The sequence below is a fragment of the Alligator sinensis genome, unplaced genomic scaffold (assembly GCF_000455745.1).
Source record: "Alligator sinensis unplaced genomic scaffold, ASM45574v1 scaffold924_1, whole genome shotgun sequence".
In the NCBI taxonomy this organism is placed as follows: Eukaryota; Metazoa; Chordata; order Crocodylia; family Alligatoridae; genus Alligator; species Alligator sinensis.
Window position 1 is genome coordinate 812,268 of NW_005842370.1, and position 16,776 is coordinate 829,043.

At 39.6% G+C, this 16,776-nt stretch overlaps 1 protein-coding gene across 5 annotated transcripts in view; it reads right to left on the reverse strand.

The window, feature by feature from the left end:
* Nucleotides 1-610: 610 nt before the first annotated feature.
* Nucleotides 611-16,776, reverse strand: part of ALCAM (activated leukocyte cell adhesion molecule) — a 176,197-nt gene continuing 160,031 nt past the window's right edge. For all 5 annotated transcript variants that reach the window (XM_025210743.1, XM_025210740.1, XM_025210741.1 and 2 more), the window contains exons 15-16: nucleotides 9,451-9,567; nucleotides 611-2,876 (exon numbers count right to left, since the gene is read on the reverse strand). In XM_025210743.1, coding sequence (XP_025066528.1) covers nucleotides 9,480-9,567 — 88 coding nt within the window. In that variant the 3' untranslated portion in view covers nucleotides 611-2,876; nucleotides 9,451-9,479. The remainder of the gene's footprint in view (nucleotides 2,877-9,450; nucleotides 9,568-16,776) is intronic.

Genomic DNA, 16,776 nt, shown 5'->3' on the forward strand with positions numbered 1-16,776 from the left:
CTGAAGGAGATGGTCTTGTGGGTAAGACTGCAAAACATCTATATTTATTCTGCTTCCAGGCATCTGTTTCCCATTTGACCTTGGGCGGATCCACCCCTTTGTCTCCCCCTGTCCCTATGTTTAAAATGAAGGCAATAGTATCTTTGTGTGTCTTCACTTTGCAAGCAGAAACTTTTTGTAAGAAGTAACTAGTGAGCTCAAATGAACTTGGCTACAGTAGAAAATCTGTAACAGTGTAGACTTTGGCACACATTTCTGTAGGTCTTATTTGGGGCCATAGCTTTAGTCCATAACCTGTGTAACTTAACTGTAGCATGTCCAGATGGCACAATGATAGATGCTGTGTTTTATATAACAATACTTCTATACTTGAGGGTTTGTTCATTTTTTAATAACATTTGACTTTTTCCCTGACTGTATGATGTGTGGGTAGGTCTCTACACCCATGAGGAATCCCTGCAACTTCAAAAAGACTTCCCATGTGAGTAAACTTAAAATACATACATGCATAGGCATTTGCAAAATCGTGGCCTGTAACAACATGAGTTTTGAAAAAGTCCTTCTTTGCATTCATAAGTATTCCTTTAAACTGAAATGTCAGACAAGCAGGTGAAGACATACTTCAATTTATTATCTTTTAGGCATGGATGGAAACAGTAATACTTTTGCACTGTTGGTTTCTGAAACGTGCCTGAAGTCCAACTTTGAGCAGTGAAAATCAGGCTCCTAATGCTGAAAAGTTAAACTGGACAGGAGTTGTATGTAGCAGAATCTCAAAAGGTAAGATTCGTATTCCTTTTTCACAACTGTGGATGTAGAAGTTGAAGAATAGTTATTATCTTCATTCATTTTTTTCAGCATAGTGGTTAATAATTCAACTCCTTTATAGCTTTTCTTATCAGCCTTAAACATTTCAGTTCTGTATTTCAGAACTGTTTGTAGTGTTAAATCAAGTCTTTTATATATCATATTTAAAACCACGGTTATTCCATTACAACTTTTTTTCTTTTGCAAGAGTCTCACACTGTTTTTCAAATGTATAATCACTTGGTAGTGTTTTCACACCAAAAGAAAAAGATATATTTGTATATAAAGTAATTTGTGTGTTCATGTTTTATTTTGGAAAACAGGTGTTTAAAAATTTTAGAATTTTTTTAACAAAATTCTAAAAAAAAAAAAAAAATCACAATATTTACAGAGATAACATAATGGCTTAGCCATGCAGAACAGATTACTTTGGTTTTTTCCCCCCATTTTACTTTGGTTTAAATGTTGACCAAGATTATTTTTTTCTTTTTGCCAAATAAAACATTAACAATTCAAAGTTTAGAGGCAATATAACAGGGTTTCCCCCCTAATTTTATACAGTATTGGGTTTATAGGACATTTTATGTATTTAATCCATGCCAATGCACTACAGGAAGCTTTTATTAAGACATCAGTCACTATTGCCCAGACACTTAACATTTTACAAATTTACGAGTAACAGTGCTTTTTTCCTAAACAATGCAAAAGTGGCAAAATACATTTCCTAATTTCCATTTTTTTAATTTTTTGCCTACCAGTCTATAAAAACTTGCTTTTCCCTGGATCACTTTTGTAAATGGAAACCTGATGTTCTGCTTACTTATTTTCCCCTTCTTATCAAAATTGTCTATTACATTTTCCCAGAAACTAATCTTCTCCTTAAGAGAGAAACTTGTAACTTTCATCTTAAATAGTGGCCATCTACCTCAATGTTTCCTTTTTGCTACCATTCTAAAAATTTTCTCAAGCATAAAACATGTTTATAAAGTTACAAACTTGAATGTAACTAAAGATACATAGACATTTCATTGTTACAATTATATGTACTGTTTGATAAATTATGTACCAGTTAAAAACACTAAAATTATCTCAAGGTGCATTCAATATTTGTAGCGTAGTTAACAAAAACACACAAAAAATATATATTCTATTTTTGTGGGGAAAAAAATGTAGCTTTGATATGACCACTGTTTTAAAAAGTCTCCAATTCTGATTGATATCTTTTCTGAAATGCAAAAAAGATAAAGTACTTTTAAGGCAGTGGAAAACCAAAAGAATTTAAAACAAATTCAGAAGTCCAGTCACTTACACTATATCTATCATGAAACTGAGAACAATCAATACTTTTCCAAAGCATCAATAAAATGTGTTTCACTCTCGAAGAAAAGGAATTATTAGCAGCCATTTGTACACAGGCTAACAAGGATTTTGTAGTAAGCTCCTTGTTAAATACCCAGCTTTCTTTTTGGAAACGGTTTATTCCCTTTCTGGTCAGTTGGCTTTTGTTGTTTACTTTCACAAACAATTTAGTTACCTTTCGTCATAGCTGTCTCTTGCTTGTTACAGTGATTTCAAGAAATGAAAAAGAGCTTGACATTTTCCCATAAGACAATCTTATGCTTTAGATGCTTGCTATACAAAGCAAAGGTATTTTTTTCTGATGACAATCAGAATTAGAAATGTACCTGCTCAAAGGGCGTCATAAAAACAATTGAAATAAAAACAGTACACTATACATCAGATTAACAGCAACTCCCAGAACAAAGCCTTACAGTGTATAAAAATAGCTACGTAAAAAATTTACATAAAGGCAAACAAAAAGAAATCCTCAGTGCAGACATTTACAAAAAAAAAAATATTCAAACAGAACACAACATGGTGACCTATTCTCATGGCTATTGCCAAAATTAGTTTGATTTTCTTTTAAACTTGAGATAATTGTGTCTAAAATCCTTTGAAAACTTGGTAGAATGATCCGCTTAATACTTGAACCATGAATAGCTGTCACTTCTTTGTATATGTTTTAAATACAATCCACGTTCATGCTTCAATTGTTCTATATGTATTCTCTGCAAATATAAAAAATAAAAAGCAATTAGACATGGGTTTAAAAGGGTATCCCAATATCACCTCTTTGTAAATCACTTATTTTGCTGTTAAATAGAAGTTAATGTTCAAAACTTAAATAATGACAAACCTTTGTGATGTGCTGTTGATAAAATGATTATGTTCATTTAATGAGCAGTGAATTTAATAGTAAGAAGCTCACATTGATGTAGCAGTTCTAAACTGAAAACAAAGTGATAGTAGGGAAATTAACTTGTGTTCAATATACCAATGTGTTGTCATCCGTCCCCCCCCCCCCAACAAATTAAAATGCTTAAGTTAATTCTGTCTGCCATTGAAATGCACTCACATGAAATGCCCAGAATCACCATTCAAAAGATGAGGGTATGAAAGAAAAAAGTGTGTTTTCCTTACTGATATTGGAGTAGAACATTTAGGCTCGTGTTATGGCTTTTTCAAGATCCATATTTTTACCACTTTCCCAGATAACTTATCAATTATGTTCAGGGACCAATTTGACACTTCTATTCTTTTCAATTCTCTTTTTCAGTAGCAAATATAGAAGTATTTCACTAGCATCCTCTTCTGTCTCCTCCATTTTTCCCCCTTCCCAAAAGGCACTCACAAGCCTTAAAATTAATAGTAAGGTAGTAAGACCTCTGACAACCTGTGATCTGAAAGAACATTTATTCCAAAACCTTCATATCCTTGGTGGGTTAACAAATAGTATCTTTTGAGTCTGGGTTCTGCCCTGGAGTCACTTGCATTATACTTCTTAATAATCACTTTAACTTCAGGCTAGTAGTTCAAGGAAAATTCATGAAGATGAAACGAGATGTTATAGGATTGGCTGTCGGGCAGAATACCAACCCGTGGCATTGGAAAGAATCCCCTCTTTCCATCTTTTTCTTTGCTTCCAAATATATTGAATGGGTTGCTGGCTGGCTTCCTTCTAAGTACTGTCTCCTGGGCTAACCATGTGTGGGAGTAATTTTGCAAACAGTGACTCGGAAGGAAATTCCAGGATTTGAAGGATTTGAAAGATGCTTGCCATTTGCTGATGGAGGCACACGAGGCTGGTAGGTGGAAGCAGAGTTCCCAGCTTGTTTTCTCCCATCCTTTGAAAAATGTTGTGGTATAGATGGCTCCCCTCTTCTTATAAAGCATTCCCTAGTCTACAGAAGCAGTCTTTCAAGGCTGGGAGCTGAACTGATTCAGTTTGAGTCTGGGGTGGGTGATACTAGGACCCAGCTGCTGCTGTTGCTTTTTCCCACAGACACAGGGAAAGCACCCAATGCTGCTGCTTTTCCCTGTGTTGGCATAGGGAAAGCACCTGCAGCCTATTCCTTTCTTCTTGGCCACAGGGAAAAGCAATGGCTGTTGCCCTTGCTGCTGAGTACTACTGAAGCCCCAAGTTTGTGGGGCAGACAAATAGCTCTGTAAACTGAGCCCTGAACCCCTGCTCTAGGGCAGTGATTCTGAACTGGTTTGACACAGCACTCTGGCACTGCAAGATCCTTTTAAGGGTGACACCGGGTGTTTGATGTGCAAATACCTAGATGTGACTTGCAAGATAAACCCAGAGATTTCAAACAGGAATCTATAGTGTCAAAACATTCTGACCTGTTGCTGTCTTTCTGAGTCCTTTGTAACAGAAGAACAACTCTATTATTGTTCTGTAGTCAAAATAGTAATGAAGAGTCTACAAAGGTTGAGAACAACCACAGGACTGTAAGCATTTGCCCTATCAAAGGATCCTTTATTTTTTCATGTCCATGTGACAAGGTATTTAGCAAAATTTGCAGATTTGTGGGAGTCTGACAGACCACACAGTGAGCATTTCTGCTATGGCTTCAAACTTGCAACCACTAGGCTATAAACCATGTGCCTTAGCACCTGTACCACCCCAGCCCTGTTCCTCCAAGTGAATCTTAAATCCTGTCTAGTTTTCTAGTCTCTGGGAAACTTATTTACTGTAGGTGGGTTTTGATGACTTTGGTTAACCTGGTCCGATAGACTCTGATGGGAATCCAGTTGGAGTCATCAGAGTGAGTAATTCTGGCATTTAAGTGGAAATTGATGTGATCATATAGTCACCTGCTTGTGCTAGTATGACCCATCTCAGACTGTCCATTAATGAGGCACCTAAACTAAAATATTCATACAGAAAACACTATGCAATATTCAGACAAATATTACAATATATACTCAATTCAAAGATGAGGTTCTTACCTCCCCTCCTGCCATTTAACATGGGGGAGGGGGGAGAAGCCCCTCCTCTTGGAATAGAGTACAAGGTAGCTGCTGTAGTCTGAACCCCAATCCCATGCTGGAGCCACATCTGCCTGCATCCCCACTGCCTCTATACCTCCTGCCTCTTCCCATGGCACCTTTCAGCCCCTGCTGTCCCGCCCCCCCATCCCTATTTTTATCAAAGGATGAAGATAATAGGCCCCCAGGTAGGAGGAAGGGTGGGGCATTGCTCTTAATTATACCCAAACTAGGACACTATAAATTACTGGGTACATCTACATGAGATGCCAAAAACAGTACTAATGTGCAGTCTACTGTGCATTAAGCATCACAAAAAAGCTGTTTGCCTTCACTACTGCATGTTAGTGTGGGCTAATGCCCTTTATACAGTACCTCATATTAGAGGTACCAAACTTACTGTGTAGTAGCAAAGGTGCATTAACGAATGTGTAGATATGCCCACTAACAGGGAGGTAAAAGTCAGGAGGCCTAGAGTTGGACGACTCCTACTCCATTAGACTTGCTCGCCACACTTGGTGCGTGTTAGATTTATTGCTGGGTTGTGTCCTTCTTAAAGTGCTCAGTGGGAAGGTGAACAGGAACAATGCTACCTTGAAGCAAAATGGGCAACGCGTAAGGGGTACACGTGGATAAACATGCACCCCCTGAGCATGGTGGTGCACCCCCTACAAAAAGGCACCACTGAGTGACGGCAGTGCCTGCACCGCTGCTCGCCACCCTGCTGCTGATGCTGCCAGCAGCATCTGTGGGCAGTCCGCGATCCCCACTGGCCATTGCCAACCCTTGGTCAGTGCTCACCACCCCACTCCCCACCACCGACAGCACCAGCAGTGTCTGCAGGAACTCTCCCACTTACTGCCGCCGCACTCCCGCTGCTGCTGTGCCCCCCCAGCCGCTGGGGGCACAAGTGGTTCATGAAGCAAAACAATTTGGGGGTGAGGGAGGGACTGAAAGGTGGGTTTCAAAAGGTGGAAGGGCCATAAATAGAGACTTCTTTGGTTATAGGCTACAAAGAAACTGCTCGGGTAACCAGGGAGGATGAACACAAGACAGGTGAGAGGAACTGCCCTTGACAAGATGCACAGTGGCAAAGTAACAGACTAACAAAAAGCTGGATCTAGCTGCTTTATATAGGGCTTCAGCAGAGGGGGAATCTTAAATATTGGGTGGTGGGGAGCGGAGATGGAGGGTGGGGAGGTACAATGTCAAGTAGCTCCATGAGGACATGCTTCCGAATGGTGAGTGGGTTATTCCTGATATGCGAAATGTACATAATAGTTAAAATATTTTATACATGGATGGATGGGTAGGGACGTAGGTGTATAATATCAGAGATAGTATTTTAATATTATATTCCTGTCCATATATAAATAATATTTCTAGAATATCAAGAATAACGCATTTTTGTAAGGGCACCCATTGCTGACTCACCAGATTGTACCCTTTCCCCTCCACCCCTCCCGCCACCTTCTATTGAACTTAACTCTAGGTAGTTAAGATCTCCCTCTGCTGAAGCCCTGTATAAAGCAGCTAGATCCAGCTTTTTTCTAGTCTCTCACTTACCTTGCTACTGTGCATTGTCAAGGGCAGTTCCTCTCACCTGTCTTGTGTTCATCCCCCACAGCTACCTGAGCAATTTCCTTGTAGCCAGAAGAAATCCCCATTTATGGCTCTTCCACCTTTGAAATGCACCTTCCAGTCTACCAAATCTTTTTGCTTCTCAAGGTAACATTGTTCCTGTCCACCTATATAGGCATATAATATTTAACTTGATCATCCTTTACTTCTATGAAAGTTTTAAGTATCTGTGGCAAGATAATTTGCCTTGTGATTTTATGGATCACAGGCAAGATGTAGTGCCTTTCAATTAGTCACAGATATCTAGAATTTTTCAAAGGGCTTAGATTTTCTCCACTTGGTCATCATCCTCTTTAAACTATATTCTATTGCTCTACTGCAGCAACAGTGTTACTTTCCTTAAAATCTGTAATTTTGCTTTGACTGAAGATTAGTGCTCAGTGAATTCTGAAAAGCAGGCCCTTTTAGAGTTTCAAAGCCTGTAAATTCTAAAAGGCAAGCAATTAGAGAATGTAATACTTGAATAAATAATAAGTAAATAAGTTGACTTGTTAGAGGACACCTCACTGACAACCATGTCTTAAGTTCCCACTCCTTTGTGACATCTATAATGTACGTCACATATGAGACTACTCTTTCAAGATGGTGTGAACCCTTGCTTGTGGTACTGAAAGAGGACTGGCATAGCAGTGGTGGATCCATCCGACTACTGGATATGGTGCTGTTGGTATCTCTGCACTCCTTGCAGTTGTCAGTTGCCTAAGGCCTCCTGAAGTTTTTGTTCTATAGAAATTAGAAGTGGGAAAATTCTACCCCACCCGCAATAGCACTGCTATGTTACTGCCTCCATCTCCAACAGAAGGCCAATGGAAAAAACAAGGCAAGTTACCTTTCAGTGGCGTTCTGCTAAGTGGAGCTTCCTGTCCCTTGAACTGAAATCATTTTTGAGGTGTTTACAAACACTACTTTTATATACTGTAAGCAGTGATGCGTTCCTTTTACTTTGTCAGCTTCTTTTTCACTATAAAACCCAACATTTTCTTCAATTTAGTTATTATGCTACTTAAATGCTAACTGATATATAACAACTGGGGAAATATTATGTGAATTGGCTTATGAATGTCAGAGTTCTTACCCAATTTTTAATGTGCATGTGCACTTAGCTGTCCAGGGGGGCAGTTCTCACTTTCCCAAGACAACAGAGATACAAGTATCGTATGTAGTCAAATATAAGATGACCCTGCAATTACTAGATTCTATATACATAGAAAATATATAGATTTGTTATAATTTTCCAGGTATAAAACCTAATTGTTGGGGGTTTGCCTTGACTTTGTCCACCTCCAACTGCTACAGCAGGGAAAATAAATCTGGGGAGTCAGGTAGCCCCCTTGTCCTCTGCAGCCTGCTCCTTCCCTGCCTGCCCTCCCCCCCCCATCAGACCCTGCTCTCCCTGAGCACATGGTGAAAGTGAGGAGCAAATCTGAAAACACTGACTGAAATAAGCATATAGGCATATTACTATGGGTGCCCAAAAACTTAGTTCATCTGGAATTGATACATTTGAACTTCTATGAAACAGTTACAAGTTTTAATTCAGGTACCCTATAAGCACACTTTTAAGCAGCACTTTTGTACCTATTTGTATATAGTGCAAAGTATGCATATTAGTCAAAGCCAAAAGGCTCATAATTGACCATATTGTTCATTGGACTGGGCTCCAACAATGTCAACAGCATTTCAAGTCATGCTCAGCACTGCACCCCATAGCTCAGCACTGCTCAGTATGTGTGTGTGTATGCCAGAATACCCCCCCCCCCCCCCCCCAAAAAGGATCTGTGTGCTAATTAGCCCCCACTTATGACTGGAACCAGGTGTTCTTGTTGCACATTTTTGGAGGATCCCATAACTCATATGCAGATGAGGTGCAGGGCCACTGTAATCATATGCAACAGGGTAACGGATAGAGGGGATCTGGGTGAATTGTTTGGGGCCCCGTTTGGTGGTGATTGCAGATATTTAAGGCTGGTGAAGACACAGGAATAATTGGAAACGGACAAGAAAGGCACAGCTCAGCTGTGGGAGTGAAGGGAAGTCAAACTGTAGTCAATGGCTCACTTACTCAGAAAAGAGTCAGCTATGAGGCTGAGTTTAATGGGAACTGCCATATATCTTAATCAGAAGTGATGCACTAACGTTTTCACTTGGAAGGTGCCCATCAGTATGTTTGCTTAAGGGGGACCATTTTTTTATAATCATGTTCAGTGTTAGCTGCATTTAATCAGCTTCAAAGTTGGTTTCCAATACTGAGCACATGCTGCTTTGTGTATCACTAAACTGCTGCCAGATGTATTTAATGAGGTTCCTTGTATGCAAGTGTAAGACAAGGCGCTGTGTTTTTGCTATGCTGATTGTGGAGGGAAGAAACCTTGTCTTATATTTGAGTAAATATGGTAGTTCCCACTGTCTTTAATACAAATTCTTGTATTCTGAAATAAGGCTACAAGATCTTACAGTTCTTGCCAGATGGCAACTGTGGACCTTACACTAATGAAAAATTCAGGGCCATTTTGCTTTACGAGTACAAGCTACTTACCTTTTAAATTAAAAGAAACATCTCCTTTAGCAGAACAAGATGGAAGGTACAAGTAAGCAATTCTGATTCTATGCAGAAGTGGGGAATAGTGGACAAACATACCATACATTGCAGTTCACAACACCCACCTGGAATGACGACTGACATGTTTTGTCTTTTAAGCTTCAGATTTATGATGGTTTTCTTCTAGCTTTTTATTCTCTTCTATATTTCCAAGGTCTTTGTCTACATGTTTTGATGCTGTCCTATGATGAAAAATAATATCTTATTTTCATGACTATGCATTTTGCTCCATCAAAACTTTAATATGCTATGCCTCTTTCCAATACAGAAAATGTGCATAATTTAATTACCAGCCCAGTAATAAGCTTGCATATGGCCATGAATATACTGATGGTATTATTATTAGTTTCTCCATAGAATTTAGCACTGAGGTAAGGTTGCATACACATACTCTGCTTTAAAAAGATCCTAAATTATCTGAGCTCACTTGCCATGTACACTTAGTCAGGTTAAACCGGCTGTACACATTTTGCTGACACATTCATTGCATAGATCTTTACATGTTGTATTAAGGAAGCCTTGTTTATGAACAAACTAAACTGAGATTTGTAAGAAAAGCATCCTTACCAACATGGCAGTCTGTGTGCGCTCATGGAATAATGTCTTTCTGGAGCTTGTGCCAAAACAGCAGAAGCTCCCTTAGTGTGAAGAAGTTAATGAGAACTTATGCCATGCTGGAAAAGCATTCTGGGTACCACCTGGATGCTATTTGTTTCTAGATCTCTGATAGTTATGACTGACAACTTTTGGGTAGAAAAGAGAATGTGTAAATATTTGAGCAGCAGGAGAAAGAGGTACGTCTTGTTTAAATAGCAGGTCATCTTTAATATAAGTAGTGAAGATGAATTAATGAGTTAAGTGCTTAGTGTAGCTTAGCACAATAAAACCACTAAGCCATTCATTTAACGTGCAAGAGAAGCTTCACTGTCTGCCAAGGTGAAAGATTCCTGCAGTGGTGTGATAACATTTTAAAGGCCACAACTTTTAAAATGTAAATGGGCAACATATTTGAGTGGGGCAAAGTAAATCCCATGTGTCAAAGCAGCTTATCATATATACATTCTCTGTGGATAATTTTTCCTCTACAGAAAAAGTTATGTCTGTTGTGACAGATTTATGCATGCACTCACCCTTGCTTCAGGGTAAAGAACTGAGGTGACATTGACTTGTAGAATTCAGTGATGACACAAGTTAGCAAGAGTCTGACATGTCACAGACTGACACCATACATCATGTAATCTTTTATACTTTTTATTGTACCTTTATTTTTCATTGGTGGGATGTCTGCATGCATGCTCTTAGTGTGTGCAAGGAGGTAGGCAAGCACCGCAAATGTTCTTTAAAGCATCCTAAAGAAGTGCTGTTAGTTAAGTCTTAATTCAGATAATGGGTTAGGACAAAATAGGACAACTTTGGTGTATTAAATGTATTCCAAATCATACATTGTTGACAAGCCAAGTCCCCTGTGCAAGGCATGTGAAACAGCCTGATGCAAAGAAGGTACACATCTTTGGGCCTGATTTAAAAATATATAAATGTAAGATTCTGAATGAAGTTCTGACTATGCACAACAGCCTGAAACTTCAAGTATGGCTAGTGGGGAGGTCTTTGTACTAGCTGGGCTTTCAAGCCAAAGATCAGTGGCTTTAGTTCATTATCACTGACTCCTGTCATTTAAATTGTTAAGATTGTCACAGAGTTGCTAGTTGCACTATAGTTTCTGTTGTATAGTAAATTTATTCGTTTTCTCATCTGACACCTCAGAGAGGAAATGAGAGATGCACTGCAAGACCATAATACAAAGGAAAAAAAGAATATCCTAACAGTGGATAAACTTCTTCTATCTTAATAAATTTACTGTGGATTAGGGAGATTTAAAATATATTTTTAAGCCTTACTTGTTTTTGTTGGCTACGATGGATTTTGCCTGTCATCTGAATAGCAAGACATGAAATGTCTCCTCCATAACAGCTAAGCAGATGATGACAGATAATAACCATTCTGGGGTGTCTCCAGCAAGACGACCAGGCTTGCTTAAAAAGGGCACCAACAGTTGCACATTAATTGACAAAGTCCAATAAGCAAAATCCTGCTTTAGCCATGGAACACGACTGAAGCAGAGGAAGTAGGGCTAAACTTTAATTTATAGAAATGTATTTGACATTTGCATATGTCAAATATAACAAATTAAGTCTGAGAATAAGCCACAATAAAAGAGAATTATGCAAAATTACTATAACTTCGTTGTGTCCCTCACTGTGTGCAGAGCCTAAGCCAGGCTGGCTTTCATGTTAACACTAGTCAGTTCTGAACCCACTATTACTCTGTGTAGGTTACAGTTGCAGATGCTAAAACTGTAAGTTGATAAACGGATACAACTATTTTGTTTCTTATTGTTCGAGAGTTGTATGTAAGAAACTTGTCTAACTATGCTGGATTCTGTTTCTCTCCCCTCTAATATCACAGACATCATCATGAACCTTTCAGGCCCCAAATGTTCTAATTTTTTGTGAAGATGGAGATTGCAATTTCAGAGCAAGTGAGGAGCTACAGCTCCTGTTATGGCCCAGAGAAGGTAATAAATGCTGGAGGAACTCAGTATGTCTGTAAATTTGTCCATTTATTTTCATACCTAACGCTAAGGATAGAAGCATCACAATGTTAGTTTCTAGTGGATACAGAAGCCTGTGATACCACTACTGTAGGGCTCCTGGGGGCTGGGGAAGCTGGGGGCTTCCTAGCTCCTGGGGGCTGCAGATGCTGCACCAGTTGAGCCACAGCCCACTGGGCTAAGCAGATGCTTCCCCCTCTCCTCTGCATGCCCATGTGGGTGCCTCCCCACCCCTACCAGATACCCTACCCTGCAATGCATGTCTTCATGGGCACCCCACCACTACCTTCCCTGGGGCAGAGGCAGGACAGTAGCTGGAGGAGAGAAGAAGAGCCTAGGGACAGCCAGAGCAATGAGCGGAATGGTATCTGGGCAGGAGCCCAGGGGCTATAACTTAAGCCCTCCTGGGGCACCAGTTAGACAGTCCTGTGCTGTATTGCAATACTAGGGCTGCCCCAGACACTACCACTCCTTGGGCAGGCAATATTCTCAGTCCTATTAAAACACAGGGCTCTTACTGGTACTGAGGCAACCAGTACCTTGACTCTGGAGCTGTACCAATGGTCACAAGAGTGGAAAACTCTGGCGCAAGAACCACAATAATACAGTCTGAGTTTGTAACCAGCTAGTGGCAAGCTGGCAATACACTTAAATCCCCCTATTGGTTCTTCTGGCAGCTAACTGTATTGCACTCACCAGCTTTTGTGGTTGGCGTGCAACTTTTATGACCAGGCCATGACACATCTACAATGCAGAATTCAGTGCTGCTAGTCTGTGCTTAGTGTGCTAGGACATCTCAGCCTGAACTAAACTAAAGTATCACTGCTGTAGATCCTCTGGGAAGTATATCCCTACTACAGCAGCTTAACTAGACCCCACATGTGGGAAATGGCAGTGGCATCTATTTATCTGAAGTAGACTTGTAACTAAGACCAGGTAATACTACAGCTTCACTTATAATTTGTTTCAGCTTCCTGTACTTTTCTCCCCTACTCAGATTATACATCCTTGTATGGTTCACTAAAATTTAGGCTCCTCATCTGACATCTCACACTTAGCTTCAAGAAAAGTCCTGAGTTTTCTCCAAGAAAAGTTTTCTCCTGCCTTTGACCTGCCATTTATAGAGATTACGGGATCACCAGTTTCCCCTTGGATTGGGGTGATCTCTACCTTCAGCAGTTTTACTTAGATGTCATTCACAGTATGATATTCACTAATGGAAAAACAGTATTTCCTTTTTTGTGTGTCCTTGATTAAACTGTTAAATATAAGAGCTCATTCAGAATTAGTCTCCCATGGTTTCTGACTTCCTTTTACCACCAGACTCAACATTTCATACTGTGATTTATTTTAACAGGAAAATTCAAAGTAGTAGGTGTCCCTGTCATCTCAGCTTGCTTGATGAACATGGCAGCAACGGAGAGAAAAGTGCATTGAAGCAGGAACCATGAATTTTTATAAATGGCATCGCTTTTGAAAGGCATGTTTAGATTTTTACTCATAAACCCATCATTTACTAAAGACTGCATAAAAAAAACAAGGGCCCAGAATAAGAAGCAGGATTATCTGCACCATCTTTGGCCAACTATTGATGAATGACCGACAGCAGAAAGAAGGGGCTTGCCTGAAGACAATATTCTAGCATTGAAGAAATGATGACCAGTGGGGAAAATGCACATGTTGGTACAAATGCACACCAACATTAATCACATTCATATGAAAAGAAAGTAAGTAATTAATATAATGGAAGGTAACCATGTGAGCAATAATCCAGATTCCGTATGTCACGTTACAAATGTTTTTTACGTAATATGACTGGAAACTTTTAAGTGTTGTGGTAAATGTGTGTGAAGTAGCAGCAAAGCCCAGTTTTTGTTGTTCATCATGTAACTGGCCTCAGATTAGCAAGAGACTGCTGAGAGGCTTCCAATAATTTAGGGTGCATTTGATCTCCATAAAACTTGCTGTAGTAAATCAACTTCATCTTGCTTTAGCTTATCTTCAGGTATGTGTTCCTAATTAGAGGGGGGAGGAGGGGTCCAGGGAGGAAGAGGAAAATGAGACCAAGTTTAAAAAATCAGATAACATGCCTCCCTAAAATGTAAGTATATATAGAAGCTACTAACACTACTTTTTATATGACCAGTTTGCTTAGTTATAAGACAAACCCCTTACAAATGAAATGGGTTGCTTAAGATAGTTGTACCTACAGATGTTCCCTACGTAAGGGATGCACTTGCAATTTACTGGGAGCCTGATGTCCTAGCTAACCAGGCTTGAAGTGGCATGTGGCAACTGACTATTTGGTTGCCTGGCTACATCAAAGAGGAAAATGGTAGCTCACAACTCTTTGTCAGAGAGGGGTGGTGAGAGATATGGAATATTGGTATCATGCCTGTTTGATAGGGCAGTATATGTTAAATATATGTAGTTAAATATAATACAGCAACAACTGGCTTTTGCACTAAGTGATGAATAATTACAAGTTAATTGCTGTGAACATACTCAGTGGCTAGAAGTAACATTCCTATTACATTAGGTGACAAGACAGATCAAGATCTTACAAACCACAATAAAACAAAAAAGTATTTTTTTTTCTTGCCTCAAGAAGCTTGGGAAATGCTGGGCTGCTGACTTCTCAGACTTTGCAGGGATGTCCTTTTGGGGACAGATTAGGTGAGTAACTGTCTGAGAGTGCATTCAACAAGTACCTAAGTGTTCAAGAGTGGCCTGTATGGAGATGCAAGGTTATGACTGGATGCACTCGGGGTCAGTAAGGATTCTGAGTGGTTTGTGACATAGCTGCATAGGCTTTCTGGTGTATTTGCACTGAAATCTTGCTTTATAATAAATACTGCTTTCTTCTGCTGACTCTCTGCATCCAGAAAACAGGAAAGGGAACACGTTACATATTTCAATCACTGATATGTTGTCACCAATTTCTAAAGAAATATATTAAATACAGACTACCTCAAGTTGCAGCAAGGGAAGTTCAGGTTATACTGGGGAAAAAACTCTCAAGAAGGGTAGTACAGCACTGGAGCAGGTTACCCAGGAGGTTGTGGAATATCCATCCTTGAAGGTTTTTAAGACCCAGCTAGACAAAGCCTTAACTGGGATAATATAGTTGGGGGCTGGTCACACTTCGAGCAGGGGGTTGGACTAGATAACCTACAATGTCCCTTCCAACCCTAACTTTCTATGATCCTATGATGCTTTTGCATTGCTCCCAATGAGCTTGTCTTACCACAGACTTAATTTTCCATTTTTCTTGCTCATCTTAGAATATTCTGTTACTTAACTTTGAAGTAAACTTTATAAACCAAATACCATAAAGTACAAAAACATGCCAGAGAGTAAAAATTATACTCTCCCCCCACTTTGAATATGAGGACTCAACAAAATGAAACAACGGCTCATTATAAGGGAAGGAAAAACAGCAGAGGGAAATATTTTTGATCAAACAAATAATTTTAATGCTCCTTTCCCCTTTTAATACTACATGTTGACTGTGCTTAGATTTTTTTTGTAGGGATGCCCTGTTTAGGAAATTCCCCAAACTTCTCAGTTGTGGCTAACCACAGAAGAGAGCTTTTTACAGAGAGACGGACAGACCTGCAACTGTTTAGTGGGGAGGGAAATTAATCCTAGAATATGTATATTTTAGATGTTTGGGGGGGAGGAAGAAAAAAATAGGGAAACACAGACAAGCTGTGATGCTCTATATTTCCATATAGAACTCTCTAATCATATGATGTCCCTTGTCAGAACACTTTATGAATGTGACCTTGTAAGTCAGCTAACTCCACCGAATCCCTGACAGGATAGACTTACCCTGCCATCAGACTTACCTTGACTGACCCCAACCTGAGAAGATAAATACTGGATTAGAACTAGACACACAGGCTGCTTGCAGGCATGAAAAAACCCCTCAAAAAACACCTGGCACTTTAAAGTCAGCATGCTCCTGTGCTGAGCCCAGCACATGCCCAGAAGAGGCAGTATGTTACTTTGACCCTACTTTGACCCTACTCTGCAGCATCCGTATAGAGCAGGCACTTTAGTGGGGCTTTTTGTCACTTTTATCTAATAGCCAATTGAATCAGCTATTAGATGAAAGCACCAAAAAGCCCTGCTGAAGTGCTCAATCTATATAGATGCTGCGGATGCCAGGTTGAACTAACATGCTGCTTCTGGGTAAAAGCATGGGTTTGGTTTTTTTCCTCCCCACCCCCACATCATTGCCGCACTGTAACTAGTTAGGGGACCTGATGAAATCACTTTCCCATCACCATCTTGGTTAAGGTTCTTTTTCTGTATCAATAAAACCACTTAAAATGATCAGGGCCAGTAAGAAAAACCTATACTGTTCAAGGGATGATTAAACATGCAGCTCTAGACAGTGACTCCTTTGTTTTCAAGCAATACAGAAGAGTGAATTAAAGCAGATACTGATGGAAGATCTCAAAGTGCTTTTTAAGAAATTTAATCGAGTCCCTTGCATTCCTGGACAAGTGGTTGGGAGTCCCTAATTCGACTTGGTTTAAATGCCAAATCCCATTTAAGTGAAATGGAAAAAAAAAACAAACCAAACTTTTACTGACTTCAGTGCAAACAGAATCTGGCCCTAAATGACTAAGAAAGATGCCCCCTCTGAAATCTGTGCTGTAGCTGTTTCCCTATCAAGACGTCTATTAATTTCAGATACAACATACAATTTATCTATGGTGGTAACTTGTCTATTTCTGCATATTGTGAATACTTTAGAGACCAAAATAGG